This window comes from Suricata suricatta, chromosome 4, assembly GCF_006229205.1.
Source record: "Suricata suricatta isolate VVHF042 chromosome 4, meerkat_22Aug2017_6uvM2_HiC, whole genome shotgun sequence".
NCBI lineage: Eukaryota > Metazoa > Chordata > Mammalia > Carnivora > Herpestidae > Suricata > Suricata suricatta.
Window position 1 is genome coordinate 145,739,468 of NC_043703.1, and position 19,305 is coordinate 145,758,772.

The window sequence follows — 19,305 nt, forward strand, 5'->3', positions numbered from 1 at the left end:
TCAATTTTTTGATAAAACTTGACAAATTTGAGGAGTACTCATTAGGTATTTTGTATATTTTCCCTCAGTTGAGATTTGACTGATGTTTTCCTCATAATTAGACAGGGTTTAAGGGTTTTGGGGAGGAAGACCACGGAAGTAAAATGCCGTTTTCATCATATCAAAGGTACATCCTGTCAACATGATTTGTCGCTGTTGACCTTGATCACCTGGTTGAGGTTGTGTTTGTCAGTGTCTTCACTGCCAAGGTATCCCCCCACCCCCTTTCCTTTTTGGAAGGAAGTCACTGTGTGCATGCAGCTCACATTTAAGGAATGGGGAGATATGCTCCACTTTCTTTAGGGCAGAGTATCTATGTAACTAACCTGGAATTCTGCCTGGGATATTTGTCGATTCACTCATTTATATCAGCATCAACGTAAGGATGTTTAATGCTATTTGATTTTGTTGCTAATGGGGTGCCTGGGTGGCTCATTCTGTTCAGTGTCCAGCTTTGGCTCAGGTCCTGATTTCATGGTTCGTGGGTTTGAGCCCCGCATTGGGCTCTGGGCTGACAGCTAGCTCAGAGCCTGGAGCCTGCTTTTGATTCTGTGTCTCCCTCTCTCTCTGATACTCCCCTGCTCGTGCTGTCTCTGTCTCTCAAAAATAAATAAAAAACATTGAAAAAAATAAAATAAAAAGATTTTGTTGCTGAAATTGTTCCAACTTTGGCCATTGGGAGCTTACAGTTGTCTCCTGTGTCCCTTTGATACACCCCTGTCATGTAGTGTTTTCCCTCCCAGAACCTACTTTCAAGATGCTCTAGGGCTCATGTTGTGTATTTCCTGCCTCAGCCATTTCTCCAAGGAGCTCTGATTCATTTTATTGGAGAACGCTATTATATACCAAAAATTGAGCACTAGGTGTTATCATTGCTATTGGGATGTTGTTTTTTATAGGCTCTGTCAGTTGACAGAGGAAGGACGTATATATGTGTATACGAATCCTGTATATACACATATCTACAAATTCTTCTATGGGTAACTCTCTGTATCTATATTAAGCTAACATGAACTTGTACTAATGTTTCCAATTGTAATCCATTGCCACATGGATCTTGCTAGCTTCTCATCTTGCTTATCTGTAACCTTGCCATCCGTTAACTTAGGTGTTCAGTTGCAGTGCACATGCACACTGGTATCAGAATCGTTAACTTACAACCTGTGAGAAACTAGACTACGGTACTTAGTATATTTTGCTTTGCCTTTAGTCTTCCAGGCTCCATTTATTTCCAGATTACTTAGCTCACTACTTTCCCCCTCACCCTCTTCAGTGATGTGTTGTGTCATACATTGTATGACACAATAGTGTCATAATAGTAAGATTGTTTTGTCACATGCTGCATTTCATCCTGAGCTATACATCCTCTCACGTTGTAAGGATTTTAAAAAATTGACATTCATTAAAGTTCACTCTGAAATTTCTATTGGTTTTGACAACTGTTTAGTGTCATGTACACTACACCTGTATCCTGTGGAAGTTTCTCTACCCTAAAAAGTCCTCTTGTCTCTCACTGTCCCCCCCCCCCCCCCCCCCCCCCCCCCCCCGCAATCTCTGGTAACCAGTGATTGTTTTAGCATTTGTATAGTTTTGTTTTTCTAGAAGATCCAAAAATTGGAATCTGTGGTGTTTAGCCATTTCAGACTGGCTTTTTTCACTTAGCAGTATGTATTTAAGCTTCCTCTGTCTTTTCATGGCTTGATAGCTCATTTATTATTGCTGAACCACATTCCATTTATGAAAGTACCGTAGTTTATCTGTTCACCCATTTAAGGACGTCTTGGTTTCTTTCATTATTTGGCAATTCTGAATAAAGCTGGGTGTAATCATTTGGGTGCAGGTTTTGTGTGGATCTAAGTTTTCAACTCAGTTGGGTAAACACCCAGTTGTGCAGTTGCTGGGACGCATGGTAAGGTGGTGCAGGCAGCGTGTAGAGACCGTCAGCCTGTCTGCCAGCATGGCTGCTTGCGCGTGACTGCTGGTGCCGGCGGGGGCTTGGCCCGCGCTTGTGTGGTCACTTTTTTCTACTTTAGCCGTTCAGTGGCATCTCGTTGTGTTTTCATTTGTGATTTCCTAATGGCAAATGATATTGAATTTCTTATTATATGCTTATTTATCATCTGTATGTCTTCTGTGAAGTATCTGCTCAGATATTTTGATCATTTTTTTTTAATTGGGCTGTTTTCTTATTGTTGAGTTTTAAGAATTCTTTTTGCACTTGGGATACAAGACCTTCATCAGAAGTGCTTTGGAAACATTTCTTTCACATTAGGGTTTGTCTTTTCATTAACTGAGCAATATCCCTTGTAGAATGGTTAATTCTGATAAGATCCAATTTATCAATTGTTTTCTTTCATGGATTGTGTTTTGGGGTTTTGTATCTAAAAACTTATTTGTGTTATTTGGCTTTGGGCTTAGGACATTATACAGCCTCTTCTAGGGCCTTACAGTTTCAACCCCTTTTAGATTGAAGAAACTTTGCTTATATTCTTGTAGCTAGGACTGCAGTCTTTTTTTTTTTTTTAAACATTTTGTAGACCAAGGCCTTGCTTGGTTCTCTTTTTTAATTATATATTCTGCTTCAAAGACACTTGTTTAAAGTAATTGATAACTGGAAATAATTGTCAACAATCAAGGCTCAGATAAGTTTTTAAAGAGTATTCAATGGCTTGGGGAGATGATCAGATATATTGTTATCTTCCTCCCCCCAGCTTTATCAAAGTATAAATGACAAATAAAATTTTATGTATTTAAAGCGTACAACATGATGATTTGATATCTAGGTGTACCTTGTGAGATGATTACCACAGTTGAGTTAATACATCTATCACCTCACAGTTAGCCTTTTTTGTGACAGTTTAAGGTCTCCTCTTTTACCAGATTTCAGATACATCAGCTGCACTTACGTGGTGTACATTTGATCCCCAGAGTGTTCGTCTAGTAACGGAAAGTCTGTATGCTTTGATTACTGTCTTCCCGCTCCCGCTCTGGCCTAGCTGCCGGAAACCACCATTCTGCTCTGCTTCAGTGGTGAACTTGGCTTTTTTTTTTGTATACGAGCGAGATCATGGTATTTGTTTTTCTTTGTCTAGCATAGTGCATAGTGCACTTTGTGTGCTGATTTTTAAAAATTGGGATGGAGTGGACTAAACTCCAGACAGAGTAGGGTGATTAGGATCCACTGAAGATGAAACGTGTTGGCATAAATACACCTAGTGGATTTCTCTGTCTACAGGATGAGATACAGGAAGATGTGGGTGCAGAGTCTGAGATCATGGTATCATAGAATTGTATTTGTGCATTCGCATGGACAAAGATTTTGGCAGTCGAAATGGGAAAAAGGGTGGATATCATGAGGAAGGAAATGGCAGGGTTTGAAATCAGAGTTAGTATGTGAAGGGACTAATGCAGAGGTGTTGGTTATCTTCTGATTATGAGGCTAAGAAAAGACAAAGTGCCAGGAGTGTGAGTGGAAGGAAGTAAAGCAATGTGCTTCCATTCATGTAAGTGTCGATTTTCAGGGTTGTATCAGGAGCACAAGGACATACAATCAGGTACGGCAGTGGGGTTAGGTATTTGTTGAGTGCGTAACTGTTAAAATCATAACTACAAAGCTTCAGTTGTTAGTATCCATGGAGCCCTGGATGGACTTACCTATCAGTAAGGCTTAGGGAAATCATTAATAGTGATCTTAGTTTGTATGCACCCTGTACATTCGGATTTTATGTACTCTGGATTATTGGCTTGGTTAAAGTGAAAAGGCTTAATGTTTTAGTCTGAGCTCCCCCAGAAGCTGACTCAGACAAGGATTTGAGTGCAAGTATTTTATTTTGGAGATTATCCCAGGAAATACCAGCAGGCGACCGTGAAGTGACAGGGGGAAGGGAAGTTTAGCAAGTAAAGGATTTGTTATCAAACAAGTTACCACTGCAGGTAACTAACTGGAACTTTCCCAACGGGGAACTCTAGGAGCCAGTGTAAAACATGTCCTCAGAGTTATCCCTCTTGAGGGGGTGAGGTCGGTGGAAGATCTATCAGTCGTTGGTTAGGACTGTTTCCAGAGGGTGGCACATCTATAATGTTTCAGGGTTGGCAGGCAGGGAACAAAATGGCCTTCAGAGGCCAGAGAAGGCCATCAATTTTTTGTTTATTTTGTTTTGTTTTTTAAAGCAGATGCTGTCAGTCTAGCAGACAGAATTGGCAAAGGCGAGGAGATACGGGGAAGGGTGTGGATATGCCTCTTTCCTTTATACTCTGCCATGTGATCCTAGCGTCTCCAGATCATTTCCTAGAGGTCATCAATCGCCCTCACCCCGAGGCTTAAATGAGCCAATCTAGCAACACATCGGGACTGGCTCCAGCTGTCCTTTCTGGAACATTAAATCCTGTGTCCTGGTGGAATGCTCCTATATGACAGTTTCCTCACCAGCCTTATACTTGGTCCCCAAGTTCAGCTCCCAAGATCCGTTCCCAGGTATGTTCTCCCCTGTATTGCCACTGCATATTAACAGGTCCTGTAGCTGTTTTGGTGAATCACCTCTTTCCATCCAAACTGAGGACAGTACCTCCCTATTCCCAAGATGCCAAGAATTGACCCTAGTTGTTAGCCTAGACTCAGTGAAGGAAGTAGGGACAGATCCTGAGGAGGGTCAGCATCTTTTGAGGCATGCGTCTCAGATGAGGCCTTTCATGGTCTTTAGGCAGAAGGACAAGGGAGCCACTTCTTCTGGCCCAGAGGGTTCAGGAGAATCTCGACTGGAGTGTGAATTCAACCTTTTTAGTAATTTACTTCCTTTCATAATCAGAATTTGGGCCTGAATTTTAGTACAATCTGCCTTCTAGTTGTAGAGGCAGATTGCTTAAAATGCTGCTGTGAAGTCTTCTGGCTGTCTTACCATACTTTGAGTTGATACTTAGAGGATTTAGACCTTGACATTTTCTTTCTTCTGTGCATCAGTGCTACTTAGCAAAAACTTAACCAATTTAATTGTCTTTAAAATTCTTGATACCCTTGTATCTCTCAAATGCTGAAGCTGTTGCATAACCTAGTCATCTTTGACCTGTATCTCTTCCTCGCTTCACTCCATCAAGAATCTTAGCAGTGGTGATGCAACAGCTCACCAGGGGTCCTCAGCAAGCCACATATTACCGGCACGGAGAGCCTTGTTTGCTTGGCAAGTGATCTACTTACAGAATACATTTGGAAGACCTGTTATACCAGGATCAAATCAGTCTTGTTTGAGTTACCCTAGAAGCAAATGCTCTTATAGACTCAAGTGCAAGTGTTGTTTGCTTGTTTGTTTTTTAAGTGATCTTAGAAGATACCAATAGAATGGAAAAGTCAGACAGAGAAGAGAAAGTAGTTAGTAAAGGGTTTCTTACCAGGCCTTGTGAGTAAGCAAACTTAATTGCAATGAAGAACTTGGGAAGCCGGTGGAAAACATTGTTTTTTGGTGGGCAAAGGAGTTGGAGTATTTTTATATTAACTTCCATCAGTGAGAGGGCTCCTCCAGGAATATTAAGTCCCTGGGCCTTCTGGACTGCCCTGCAAATGTCAGAGCAGACTTCAGTTTCCAGAAAAGGCCCGAAGGCAAAGAAATGTGGATGTTGGCAACAGGAAGCTGGTCAGTTCTCCATCAAGGTAGTAGAAGTGCAGGTGACGGAGTAAAGGCAGGATATCAACAGGGTCTGCTGTGCTCTTACATCAACAGATAGTGTCAGTGCTGTGGCTAATGGTGAGTAACAAGCTCCTCTTGCATGTTGGCTTGGTTTTGATAGTTTTTAAAAAGTATATATATATTATTGCAATCCTGTGTCTGACATGTGATTAGCTTGTCTGTTCATTCCTACCAGTTGCTTACATAGAACAAAAATGTTTAATTCTGATGATGTTCTTCAGTTTGTCATTTTTTTAAAAAATGTTTTTTATTTATTTTTGAGAGACAGAGACAGTGTGAGCAGGGGAGGGTCAGAGAGAGAGGGAGATACAGAATCTGAAGCAGGCTCCAGGCTTTGAGTTGTCAGCACAGAGCCCGACGTGGGGCTCGAACCCACGAACCATGAGATCATGACCTGAGCCGAAGCTGGACGCTCAACTGACTGAGCCACCCAAGTGCCCCGTGTCATTTTTTTTTAATAGCTTATGCTTTTAAAGCGTGATATACTAGACCATGAAGTCTTCAACGTATGTTTTCTTCTAAAAGTTTTATATTTTACATGTATTTTCCATTTAGAATAACTATTTTTTGTATATGGTGTGAGGTATGGGTCAAGGTTCATCTTTTTGGCATATAGATAACCAGTTTATTGAACATCGAGTCTGTCCTTCATTGAATTTCTTTTGCACTTAAAAAAAAAAAAGTCAAATGACCTTTCTAATACTGTGTTGTCTTGATTCCTGTGGCTTTATAGTAGTTCTTAAAATTTGGTAGTACAATCCAGCAACCTTATTCTTCCTTTTCAAAATTGTCTTTTCCAATCCCTTTGCTTATTTATATAAAATATAGAATTGTCTATATTTACAAAAACAGCTGCTGGGATTTTGATTAGACTGTCTGGTTAGATGGTATGGCTTTCTGTCTGTTTAGGTCTTTAAAAAATTTCTTGGACCACTGATTTGAGTTCCAGTGTACAGATACTATACTATACATATTTTGTTAGTGTACACCAAAGCACTTTATTTGTTGTTAGAGATATTGTAAATGCTGTTTTCAAAGTATTCAATATCTAGTTGTGCAGTGCTAGTAAACAAAACGGTGGTTGACTTTTGTGTTTTGACCTTATGTCTTACAACAGTGTTAGACTCACTTTTTAGTTCTAGGAGCTTTTTTGTATATTCCTTTGGAATTTCTACAAAGATAATCATGTTGTCTGCAAGTAGGGATAATTTTATTTATTCCTTTCAAACCTGCCTTTTATTTCTTGTTTCACTGACTAAGACATCCTACATAACGTCTAATAGAAGTGGTAAGAATGGACATTTTTTTCCTTGGTCCCAATCTTAGGGGAAAAGCATTGTTTTCTACCATTAAGTGTGACTTTGGCTGTAAGTCTTCTCTAGATGCCCTGTAGGTAGAGAAAGGTTTTATTTCTAGTTTGAGTAGAGTTTATCATCAGGAATGGACATTGTATTTTATAAGATGCTCTTTCTGCATCTGATATAAACATGTGTTTTTTTTCCTTTAGATTGTTAATATGTTGGATTATATTGATTAGTTTTCAAATGTTGAACTGGTCTTGCATTCCTGGGATAAACTCCTGTTGCTTCCAAGGTTTTTATATATTGTTTGATTTAATTTATAATACTTTGTTGAGGAGTTTGCTTGTTGATGAGGGTTTTTGCGTCTGTGTTCATGAGAGATATTTATTTTTGTGTTGTCTTTGTCTATTTTGGGTATCAGGATATTACTGGCTTTTAAAAACAATTTGAAAGGTGTTCTTTTGTATTTTCTGGTAGCAGTTGTGTGAAATTGATGTTATTTCTTTTAACATCTTTTCTGTTGCCATTCCTTCATTTGTAATATTTTGTAATTATTTTCCTCTTCTTTCTGAAGAATTTTCTTCAGCAGTAATTTTAGAGCATGTCTGCTGGCTACAAATTCTCTTAGTTTTCTTTAATATCTGAAGGATAATGTTCTCTCAATATAGAATTCTGGGTTGATGGTGTTTTGTTTTATTTTTCCCCCAGCACTTTAAGAGCCTTGGCCTACCATCTGCTGACTTCTGTAGTTTTTGATGAGAAATCTGTAGTAATTCATATCATTGCTCCTCTTAAACAGGATCTGGCAGATTGTGGCCTGTGGTCTATTTGTTTTCTAGATAAAATTTTGACAAAGCCACACCCACTTGTCTATATATTGTCTATGGCTACTTTTACACTGCAGTAGCAATGGTGGGTAGTTGTGACAGAGACCACATGGCCTGCAAGCCTAAAATATTTGCAGTTTGGCCCTTCAAGTGGCTGATCCCTAACTTATGAGTAACATGTTCTTTTTTTAAGATAAAATTTTTTTTTTAACATTTATTTATTTTTGAGAGAGAGAGTTCGAACAGGGGAGGGGCAGAGAGAGGGAGACAGAATCTGAACCAGTCTCCAGGCCCTGAGCTGTCGGCACAGAGCCTGACATGGGGCTCGAACTCACAGACCATGAGATCATGACCTGAGCTAAAGTTGGATGCTTAACCGACTGAGCCACCCAGGGGCCCTTTTTAAAAAGTTTTTTAAAAAAGTTTATTTTGAGAGAGAGAGAGATTTGAGAGAGAGAGAGAGAGAGAGAGAGAGAGATTGAGAGAGAGAGAGATCTGTGGGATCATGACCTGAGCCAAAATCAAGAATCAGACACTTAACTGCCTGAGCCATGCAGGCGGCCCAGTAAAATGTTCTTTTTCTCGTACTTCTTTCAAGAATTTTTCTTTGTCATGATCTCACGGTTTGTGGGATCAAGCCCCATGTTGAGTTAGGTGCTGGCAACTCAGAGCCTGCTTGGGATTCTCTCTCTCCTGCTCTCTCTCCGCTCCTCTCCTGCTCATGCATGTGTACATCCTCTCTCTCAAAATAAATACACTTAAACATTTTTAAAAAAAGAATCTGTCATTTAGCAATTTGATTATGATGCGATCATTATAATGAATTTCTCTGACTTTAACTTGTTCAGTTTCTTGAATTTGTAGGTATGGCTTTCGCTGAACCTGATAAGTTTTCGTCTACTGTGCCTTCATGTATTGTTCCGCACCATATCACCACACCGCTTCTCTCCTGGGGTTCTGAGTACATGATGAATGTGGATCTTTTGTTGTTGTCCACCAAATTTCTGGGGCTTTATTCCTTTTTTTTTTTTTTTTAAAGAAATCTTCTCTCTCTCTGTCTCTCTTTCTTTTTGTTGTTCAGGTTGGATAATTTGTTTGATACATCTTAAAGTTTACCTTCTCTTTCCTTTGTCCACTCCATTCTACTGTTGAGTCCGTCCAGTGAGCACCTCTCCCCCAGTATTTCCGTTCTGACATTTCCATTTGGTTCCTTTCATATCTTCTGTTCCTCTGCTGACACTTAAGACTTTAATTCATGTTTCTAGGGTGCCTGGGTGGCCCAGTCATCTGTGTCCAACTTTGGCTCAGGTCATGATCTCACGGAGTGTGGGTTTGAGCCCCGTGTCGGCCTCTCTACTGACAGGTCAGAGCCTGGAGCCTGCTTCTGATTCTGTGTTCCTCTCTCGCTCTGCCCCTTTCCTGCTCATGCTCTCTCTCTCTGTCTCTCTCAAGAATAAATAAAACATTAAAAAAAAGCTTTTAACTCGTGTTTTGAGAGTGTGTGGGATTGCCAGTTTGAACACTTTTATAATCCCTAGGTTAAAGTCTGTCCGGTTACTCCCAACAGCTGTGTCACCTTGTCAGTGGCGTCTGTTGATATTTTTCCCCTTGTGAGTTAAGATTATCTTGGTTGGTTGTTTGCCAAATAATTTTGTATTGTTTCCTGGACATACTGAACATTATATTGTAAGCCTTTGGGTCTTCTTTAAATCTTACAGAGAATATAGGATATTTTTATCTTAGCATTGTGGTGTGGTGGACATCCAGAGGATACAGAATATATTTGTATTAATTTTTTCAAAATTAATTTGGTAATAAAGATAAAATTTAGAAAATTGTCATGAAGAACTTAGAAATCTCCAGGAATTCTTATACCCAACTTTGAAAAAAAGTGGCATAGAGCAATAGCAAAAGTAGAAAAAGGATTTAATAAATGAAATATGTTAAAAAGGATATTATGATATTTTCTTTTAGTCTGCGTTTAGCATTTAAAATTTGTATTTCCTCCTGAGAGGCCAAGATTGAGGAGAGGGCAGTAAACTTTTAGACAACTTTCTTTCTTTGTAATTACAGGCTACTGGTATCAACTTTTGTTTTTTACTCTGGGACTTAGATTTCGTTAAATTTTTGCTGCTTCTAGTTGCTTTTTCTTTTGGCTTTCGTTCCATCTAAAATTCTGTCCTCTTGGGGTTAAATTGTTAAGTAGCCATCATGTATGTTGAAGTCTACTTGGTAACATATCAATACTCTAGGAAAGGGTCAGTCTTAATTATCAAAATATTAGTTGCAGAATGTTAAAGAATGTATTTACATTTTAAATTTTCTCTAGGATACTATTTATAACTATACTTTGCCGGGGCACCTTGTCTTAATGGATATGTAATTTGTGTAGCCATCATTTAATTTGTGATTCTAACATTTGAGAGTATGTTATGTAAATCACTCCATGATTTACAACAGTTTAATTTCCTTAGGGAAATTGTTTGGCTTGTGCTCTTTGTCTAGATATTTTTTCTTCACAGAATAAGGCAAAATTCAGCTGAAATTATTAGAGATTTTACATCACTAGGGTCTGTGCAATGGGCTGTTTGTGTTTTAGCTTTTTAGGTGTAGAGATTTGGCAGTACGCCTCTTAAAGCTATAATTATGTAAGAATTTTAGTGACGGGGTTGGGATCTCACTCTACCGCTTCAGTTTGTGTGCCCTCAAGCAAGTTAGTGCTCTTTTCTAGACTGTTTCCTAATTTATAAAATGGGTATAATAATAATGAGATCTGTGTCTAGGATTATTGAAAGGATTAAATGAGGTAATGCACAGAAAGAGTTTTAGTAGAGTGACATCCTATGTCTGTCAACCTAAACTATTACCATGCGATAAAAACTTACCTTTAGGAGGTCTTTGAGTTTGAGGATGAATACCTTTTTTTCTTTAATATTGTTTAATATAAAAATAGAAGATTTTACTTGTATCTTTTATGTACAAGCTAATAACTATTCTTATGTTCTTTATGTTAGCATTTTATTATAATTATTTTCTAAATTATACTTAGTAACATGTTTATCTTTGTAAAACAGTAGGGATATGGGGAACTGTGTCTCAACTAATCCAGGACTCTGCAGAGAAAATAATCAAAGGTAGAAATAAGACCTAGCTCCATATTTTCAGCACAGGAAGCAAGTGTATGTGCTCATTTAGTTGCTGACTTTATAATAATTTTAGAAGCTGTCAGATAAATAAAGGGACAGTTATTTATCGTTTTCTATATGAGGCTTCACTTTGTTTTTACTGATAATGTGCACATACAACTTGGTTTTTGGTACCTCTTCATAACAGAATGATAAGCTCTTAGTTGAACTGTCAAATTACAGTGGTTTCTTGTATCTCCGTTTGTCTCTAGGATGATTGAGGAAAGCGGCAACAAGCGGAAGACCATGGCAGAGAAGCGGCAGCTGTTCATAGAGATGCGTGAGTGTGGAGTGCCTCTGGAGCCCTTGTGTGTGGGGGCCTTTGTTTTTCCTGATTAAGTCACAGCTTTAACCCTTAGCATGTTCCAAGTTTTAGAAAAGGGAAGAAAGGGAGTTAAAGAATCATGGAGTCAAAGGACCTCAAGTCAGAGCATATATTGTAATTGAAGTGACTTGAATTGCTTTCTTTTTTCTTTTTTTTATACATTTCTTTTTTTAAAATTTTAACATTTTTATTCATTTTTGAGAGACAGAGAGAGGCAGAACACTAGCGGGGTAAGGGCAGAGAGAGAGGGGGACACAGAATCCAAAGTAGGCTCCAGGCTCTGAGCTGACAGCACAGAGCCTGACACAGGGCTTGAACCCACGAACCGTGAGATTGTGACCTGAGCCGAAGTCAGACACCCAACCAACTGAGCCACCCAGGTGCTCCTCTTTCTCTCTTTTTTAAATATTTATTTTAAATATTTATTTAAATATTTATTTAAATAACCGTACACAACAGGGCTTGAACTCATGACCCCGAGATCAAGAGTCACGTGTTCTTCCAACTGAACCAGTCAGGTGCCCTGACTTGAATTACTTTCTTAAGCAAGATCATGAATACTAAGGCAGAAATATCACCTAGCATATCTATGAGCTAAGGTACACCAGTCAGTTTATTTATTTATTTATTTATTTTTAAGTTTTTATTTTTAGGTAATTGCTACACCCAAGCTGGGACTCGAACTCATGACCTGAGATTAAGAGTCACATGCTCTACTGACTGAGACAGCCAGGTGCCCCAAGGTGCACCAGTTGGTCTAGACCTCTTGCTGTAACTTCATTGTTACCATGAGCTTGCAGGTGGTGATAAATAATTAGTGCATTATATAAATTAACTTACACTAGATACAGATTCTGAGGTATAGAGGACTGTTATAACTTAGAGCTATAGGAATAATTACAAGTACAAATGTATAGTTTGGTATATTACTTTAAATACAGTTTCAAATCTTGTTAAAAAATTGCATTCTTATATCAAACTCGAACAAAGAGAGAGATGGCCAAGAAGGTGGGTCATTTCCCAGTATTTGAATGATTGTTTTGGTCTCCGATTACTTGCTTGTGTCACCTTGACTAGTGCACTTGCACTTGGTGGACCACAAGTCCTTTGCCATGAAATAGGGTTATTGGTCTGTACCACGATCATGATGGCTTTAAAAGCATTGCACTCTTTTTAAAAAATGAGATCTTACGAGGACCCTCAACACGAGAGTGTCATCAAGTTGGCACTGCTTGTTTGAAGAGGGGAGGCAGGAGCCCTGCCTGAGGTAGCCCCCGAGGTGCTCATAGAATTCTAGATTCTGCATTTCACAGAGTAAAAGTCAGGAAAGTCTCCGAAGCCTCTCAACGGATCAAGATGTTTTAAGTCTTTAGAGTCTTAGTAATGGGAGGCAGAGTCTGACTGTTGTCCTGGCAAGGATAAGCTAGAGAAGAGGTGAAGGTCCAGAGAAGAAATTTTTGGCATTGGGTGGACGGTCCGTCCAGGCGATCTTTGAGGAGTCCTGTAGTTCCGAGTCTCTCATTGCCAGTCATCTCAGCCGGGGACCCTGTTGTCACTTCCCTCCGCCCCACCTTCCACCTCCAAAGAGATCACAAAGTGCAGCTGAATTTTACCTCATAAGGGACTCCTGAATTGTCTGTTTCTCATGCCATAGTGGCTTTCAATCCAGGCTCGGCCAGACTATTTGTGTTTGGATCTTGGCTCCCTCATTTACTGGCTGTATACTCTTAGGCGAGTATCTTAGTCTCTGTGCTATAGTTTTCTTGTCCATAAAATGGGAATAGTATCTATTTCATAGAATTAGTGTCAAGGTGAAAGGAAGTAATGTCAGGCACTTAGCATGGACACAGAATAGTTGGTATTTAATGTGATTAGCTGTGTGTTGTTTCCCGGTAGTACTCAGTTGGCTTTTCCCACATCCATCATGTGTTTGATGTCTGTGCTGTTCGGCCCGCCTTCGTCTGTCTTCTTGTTCCTGCTTGACGTTCAAGGCTCAGAATAGGGGTCATCTTTTCTATTTAATTTTTAGCACATTTACTGAGGATCTATTATGTTCCAGGAATTGTTCTAGGTGCTAGGGTTAAGGGGAGAACAAAATGTAGTCCCTGACTTTTCTTATAATGCTCACACTTTGGCAAGGGGAAACAGACAGAATAAGGAAACCAAAGAAATAAACAATAATGCCTGATATTAGGAAGTACCGGGTGGGGGGTGGGGGTGATGCCCGGGTGGCTCAGTCAGTTAAGCATCTGACTTTGGCTCAGGTCGTGAGTTTGAGCTCTGCATTGGGTGAGCTCTGGTTCTCTCTCTCTCTCTCTCTCTCTCTCTCTCTCTGCCCCTCATGGGATATTTTCTCTCTTTCTCTCTCTCTCTTTCTCTCTCTCTGCCCCTCACTCACTTGCATCCTCTCCTTCAAAAACAAACAAGTGGGGAAGGTGAGGGTGGTGCCTGGGTGATTCAGTTGGTTGAGTGTCTGACTGTGGCCCAGGTCATGATCTTGCAGTTCGTGGTGTTGAGCCCCGCATGGGGCTCTCTGCTGTCATTGCGAGCCTGCTTTGGATCCTGTGCCCCCTTTCCCTGCCCTTCCCCCACTCACATGCGCTCTCTCAAAAATAAATAAACATAAAAAAAAATAAAAAAAAGAAGTGCCTGGGACGCCTTCAGGAAACAAATGTGGGCGTGTGAGAGAGTACAGGGAGGGCAGATACTTGGAATAGAAGTTGGGTTTTCTGTCAAGAATTGAATTTACTGCTTAGTGAACATTATTCTGACACATCAGCGCTGGATAGATTACCATTCTCTGTAACAAACTTGAGGACGTGGACAGTCTGGGAGACGTCTCGTACGGCTTCGTGTGTCCCCTGCCTCTTCATGGGAAGAATTTCATCGGTGGCAGTTATGTGTCCTACTCTCTCATTTTCAACGCCCCCCAAATCTCCAGCATCGTTCCCTTCTATGCCTGCAGGATCCTCTTTTGCCAGCCTTATTATATGATTCTATCATCTAGGTTTTGGGTTGATTTCATGTCAAGTTTTAAAAAATTTTTTTAGTGTTTTATTTATTTTTGATACAGAGAGAGACAGATCATGAGAGGGGGAGGGACAAAGAGAGAGAGGGAGACCCAGAACCGCAAGCAGTTTATTCTTTTTTTATTTAGTATTTTCTCTTGTAGACTCTAAGCACCATGAGAATAAGGACCACATCTCTTTATAGTGGTAGCCCCAGTAGCTCAATAAATATTTATTAAAAGAAGAGTGTAAGGGGTGCCTGGGGTGGCTCAGTTGATTAAACATCTGACCTCAGATCAGGTCATGATCTCACTGTTCCTGAGTTCAAGCCCCATGTCGGCTCTGTGATGACAGCTCAGAGCCTGGGGCCTTTTTTAGATCCTGTGTCTGTCTCTCTCTCTCTGCCCCTTCCCCCCTACTCATCCTCTGTTTCTCAAAAGTGAATAAACATTAAAAAAAAAAGTGGAATAATTTACATAGAAGTACTTTGGCAGTTTACATTTTTAAAAAAATTTTTAATGTTTTTTATTTTTGAGAGACAGAGAGAGACAGCGTGAGCAGGGGAGGGTCAGAGAGAGAGGGAGGTACAGAATCCGAAGACAGGCTCCAGGCTCCAGGCTCCAGGCTCTGAGCTAGCTGTCAGCACAGAGCCTGACGTGGGGCTCAAACCCACACACTATGAGATCATGACCTGAGCCAAAGTTGGACACTTAAGCAGTTTACAATTCTTACATGATATAAAATTACTAAGAAAAATGAAAGGTGATAAGTTAGAACAGTAGTTTGCATCTCTGGAGCTAAAGTAAAAGCTCTCTAGGTCAGACGATAAAATGCTGACGCCAGGCCTCCCTCCAGTCTCAGAGATTGTGATTTTATTTTTTCTTTTCCAGAATTTTGTTAATTTTACTGGTCTTTTCAAGGAACTTACGGCTTTTGTTGGTCCTCTCCCTGTATTTTTGTTTCTTCCTCATAATTTCATTCTCTTGTGTTTATTAGTTTCTTCTTTGTACTTTGGGTAATTCTGTTGTTCTTTTTTCCAGCTTCTTATTTTCACACTTTTTTTTTCTTATATTAGCACTTAAGGACTTCTTTCCTATAATATTCTATTTTTGTGCTCCATGTGTTTCAATATATGCCATTTTCATGATTACTTCTCTGTGTTTTCTTATATATGTTAGGAATTATTTCGAGTACTCTTTTAAAAAGATTGAAAATAAGTGACTTTCAATTAAAAAAAATTCTTAGCCTAATTGGGATATGGATCAGGGAATGAAAGGTGTTCTGGAATCTTTGAACTTGGTGATATTTTTTGTTTTTTGTTTTTGTAAATATTCCATGAGTGCTTGAAAATAATGTGTATGATTCTGCATTATTAAGATCAGTCTTTTTACATGTTTGAGTCAGGCCTTTTTTGTCCTAATGGATTTGACTCCTTAATTACTAAACGATGTTAAAAATCTCTGCTTTGATCATTGATTTTACATTTTTTCCCCTTAGTTCTCTCAATGATTTGAAACTTTTGTTCATAGATGCACATGCATTAAAATGTTACATCTATCTAGGAAAATTTTGTCATTATGTAGGTGCCCAATTTTTCTAGTAATGTGTTTTGCTATGAAATCTATTTCGTTGTTATTAATATGGCTTCACCAGCTGTTTTTCGGTTGGAATGCCTTGTATAGTATCTTTTCATTCTCTTCAGAAACTTTCTGTACCCTTACGTTTTGTGTGTGTCCCCTGTAAAGAGCACAAGCTAAGTTATTTAACAACCACCACTGTGACGGACAGTCTTTGCTTTTTCACTGAAGGATTTATTCTGTTTTTTATGAATACAGATATATTTCATTTTTTTCCATCTTATTTTGTGCTCCAACTGTGTCCTTTCTTTTTTTCTTTCTTCCTTTCTTGCCTTCCTTAGATGAATTGAGCTTCCTTCCAGTCTAATTTTTCCTCTTTTTGGTTGTGGGTTTTCGTATTTTTTTTTTTAAATTTGTGGCTACCCTAGAAATTCTAATGTCAATTAAAATGAAGTCCAGAGCTTATCGATATTTGTAACTTTGTTCAAAGTAATACTAGACTGTAATGTTTTAGAGTACTTCCTTTATGAAAGATGCTATTTTTAGAATTAACTCTTAATTTAAAATTTTTTTTTTGATTTTCTGTTTTGAGAGAAAGAGAGAGGAAAAGAGCGAGCAGTGGAGGGGGGCAGAGAGAGAGAGAGAGAGAGAGAGAGAGAGAGAGAGAGAGAATCTTAAGCAGGCTCCATGCTCAGCACAGAGCTGGATGTGGGGCTTGATCCCAGGACCCTGAGATCACGACCTGAGCTGAAATCAAGAGTCGGACTCTCAGTCAGCTGAGCCACCCATGTGTCCCAGTATGATCTTTTTTAATGCCATGTTAGACTTTACAATTCTTTTGTACAATCAATTTTTCTTTTGTCTAATCTATTTGATTATCACTTTCTTTGCTTGTTTTTAAAATTTCAATCTAAGTGTGCCTGGGTGGCTCAGTCAATTGAGCATCTGACTCTTGATTTCAGCTCAGATCATGATCCTAGGGTTGTGGGATTGAGCCCCACATCGGCTCCATGCTGGGTGTGGAGCCTGCTTAGGATTCTTTCTCTCTCTCTCTCTCTCTCTCTCTTTCTCTCTCTCTCTCCCTTTCTGCCCCTCTTCCCCTCACACACATGCTTTCTGTCTCTCTCTAAAATTAAAAAAATAAATAAAATTTAAATCTAAATCTAGGGGGAGCCAGTCATGTGTCCCTACCATTCCCTTTGTGGTATTGTTGTTTTCTTTTTTTTTTAGTTCACCCCCTGAGAGAGTCACCGCTCTGTGGTCTGTACCTTCCTCTCTGCTGGGACCTCCGGCTTCATCTCTGGTCCCCCGGGTTTCTAATTGCGCTGACAAGAAAAAAATACGAAGTCATTTATGTTTATATTTGTTACTTATTCAGATTCATTCTCTTGAAAAGTTTTTTTCTCCTTATTAAAAGTGCTTATAAGTTTTTGGACAATTCAGAAATGTTGCTATACTTACATTCGTTCGGTTTCTCTTCTTTCTCCTCCTTATCTCATCAGTCAGAGGCCTTTCTAACAAAATACACTTATTTCCTCCCATGATCTGCTGAGCACCTCCACCAAATCCTGTGGCTCCTTCAAACACAGTTTGGAATCCCGTGCTCTACCTGAAGAGGGCTAACTGTATCAACATGTTTACCTGGAGAAAGAAGTCGGCTTCCCCACTATTTTTATCATCCTTCTGAATCAGCTTTTCCAAAATTGTATAGTTTGTCTGATACTTTGACTTTACTTGGTATATTTTTGCAACGAAGCAGATCAGTCTTTTATACCAGCAACATAGAACTTCCTAATTTTCAGTTATTTATCCATTCAGCAAATATTTATCCATTCAGCACAACAGCAAAATGGTTTCTGTCTTCATGAAACTTAGTTTCCTGGAAATGGAAGTAAGGAACCATAGGGCAGTAAGAGCCATGATTGGGGCAGCTGGCGTTGGGGGGAGGGGAGTGTCCAGGAAGAGATCTGGGAGGAAGTCACATCTAGCGGAGTCCACTGAGTGATGTGACGAAGAAGGGGCTAGAGCAGTAAGTAGCACTTCAGAGGCTCAGATGAGACGGTTTGGCTTGTTTGGATAATTGTATGTAGCCCATACTGATTGGACTTGGGTGTTAGGTAGAATTTAAGAGTTGTATGAGTCAGACCTTTTAGTTGAGTTGGATACTTATATTTCCTTGAATATAGGACTCCCTAGACTGAAGATTCCAGGTTCTCCAGGAGACTGATACAAGTAGCTGAAACTCATCCATTTGATTCTTTGCTTTTCTTGGGGTTTGGTTATACTGTAGAAGTTGATATCCTGTTCTCATGAATAAAGAGAACCATAATAAAGAAAGAAGGGCTAATCCTGTCTTATCCTTCCCCTCCACCTTGTGGGTACTCAGTATTTCTAGATTATCTCCTACGTATCCAGGAGCCTCACTGGTCTCTCTACCTGTGGTTAGGGTTCTGCCTGGGTTTACCATTGTACCATGGACCCTTTGTACCATTTCTTGATAAGCTTGATACATACTGTCTGACATATTAGTATTAAGGGACATTTTAATGTATTTCTTGTAATGGAATATTTTCAAAATGAATGATAATGAAATGAAGAATAATCTCTTCTAGTTTAGAATACCCAAAGGGATAATCACTTTAGGTTCTTCACTGGGGGCTTTCTGTTCTATTTTTTACATGCCAAACTACCATATTTTGTGATCAGGAAATCAACATGACATTTACATAGGGGACATTTTTGAAAAGTGAAGGCTGTTCTTAGACCAGTATATGAGGGTTTTCCTGTAGAAATCAGGAAAGAGGACTGTTTCAGAAGAAGGTGAATGTATGAGAAGTTTGAGAACCTGAATGATTGAATGTTGGTACAATAAAATTTTAATAAAGTTCTAAAGTTATTGATTATATCTTGACTTGTAGAAATTCTTTTGGGATTGAGACTACTGTTAGATTTTTTTTTAAATGCCGTTATGGCCAGGGACCCCTAGAATTTCTGAATCCTGTGCCATCCCACTGTTACTTCCTTTTTCTACTGGATTTGGAGGGATATATTTTCACAGGGTAAAGAACAATGGCAAAGGAAAATAGTGATAATTAATTCTTGACTAGCACCTTAAACTTCAGAGTAAAGATTTCTGGCAGATTGGGCTGGAGCTTGTGGAGTTTCCCATTTTCTTCACTAGTTCACTTTGGACTTGTGTGCTATTTGCTCTATTCCATTTTGCAGCACCTAAATCTGACTCTAACTGCCCTGGAGAAAGGGCCTGAAGAGAGTGAGTTACAAACCAAGTGTGCTGACTTTTTCCTATAGTTACTTCTCCACTGGTAAACGTGGCCTAATAAATGTCTACTGTCTGATCGATCAGA

At 39.3% G+C, this 19,305-nt stretch overlaps 1 protein-coding gene across 15 annotated transcripts in view; it reads left to right on the forward strand.

The window, feature by feature from the left end:
- DTNB (dystrobrevin beta) overlaps positions 1–19,305 on the forward strand; it is a 219,178-nt gene that overhangs the window by 8,068 nt on the left and 191,805 nt on the right. For all 15 annotated transcript variants that reach the window (XM_029938167.1, XM_029938175.1, XM_029938162.1 and 12 more), the window contains one exon: positions 11,243–11,310. In XM_029938167.1, coding sequence (XP_029794027.1) covers positions 11,244–11,310 — 67 coding nt within the window. In that variant the 5' untranslated portion in view covers position 11,243. Of the gene's footprint in view, positions 1–11,242; positions 11,311–19,305 lie in introns of those variants that run through there.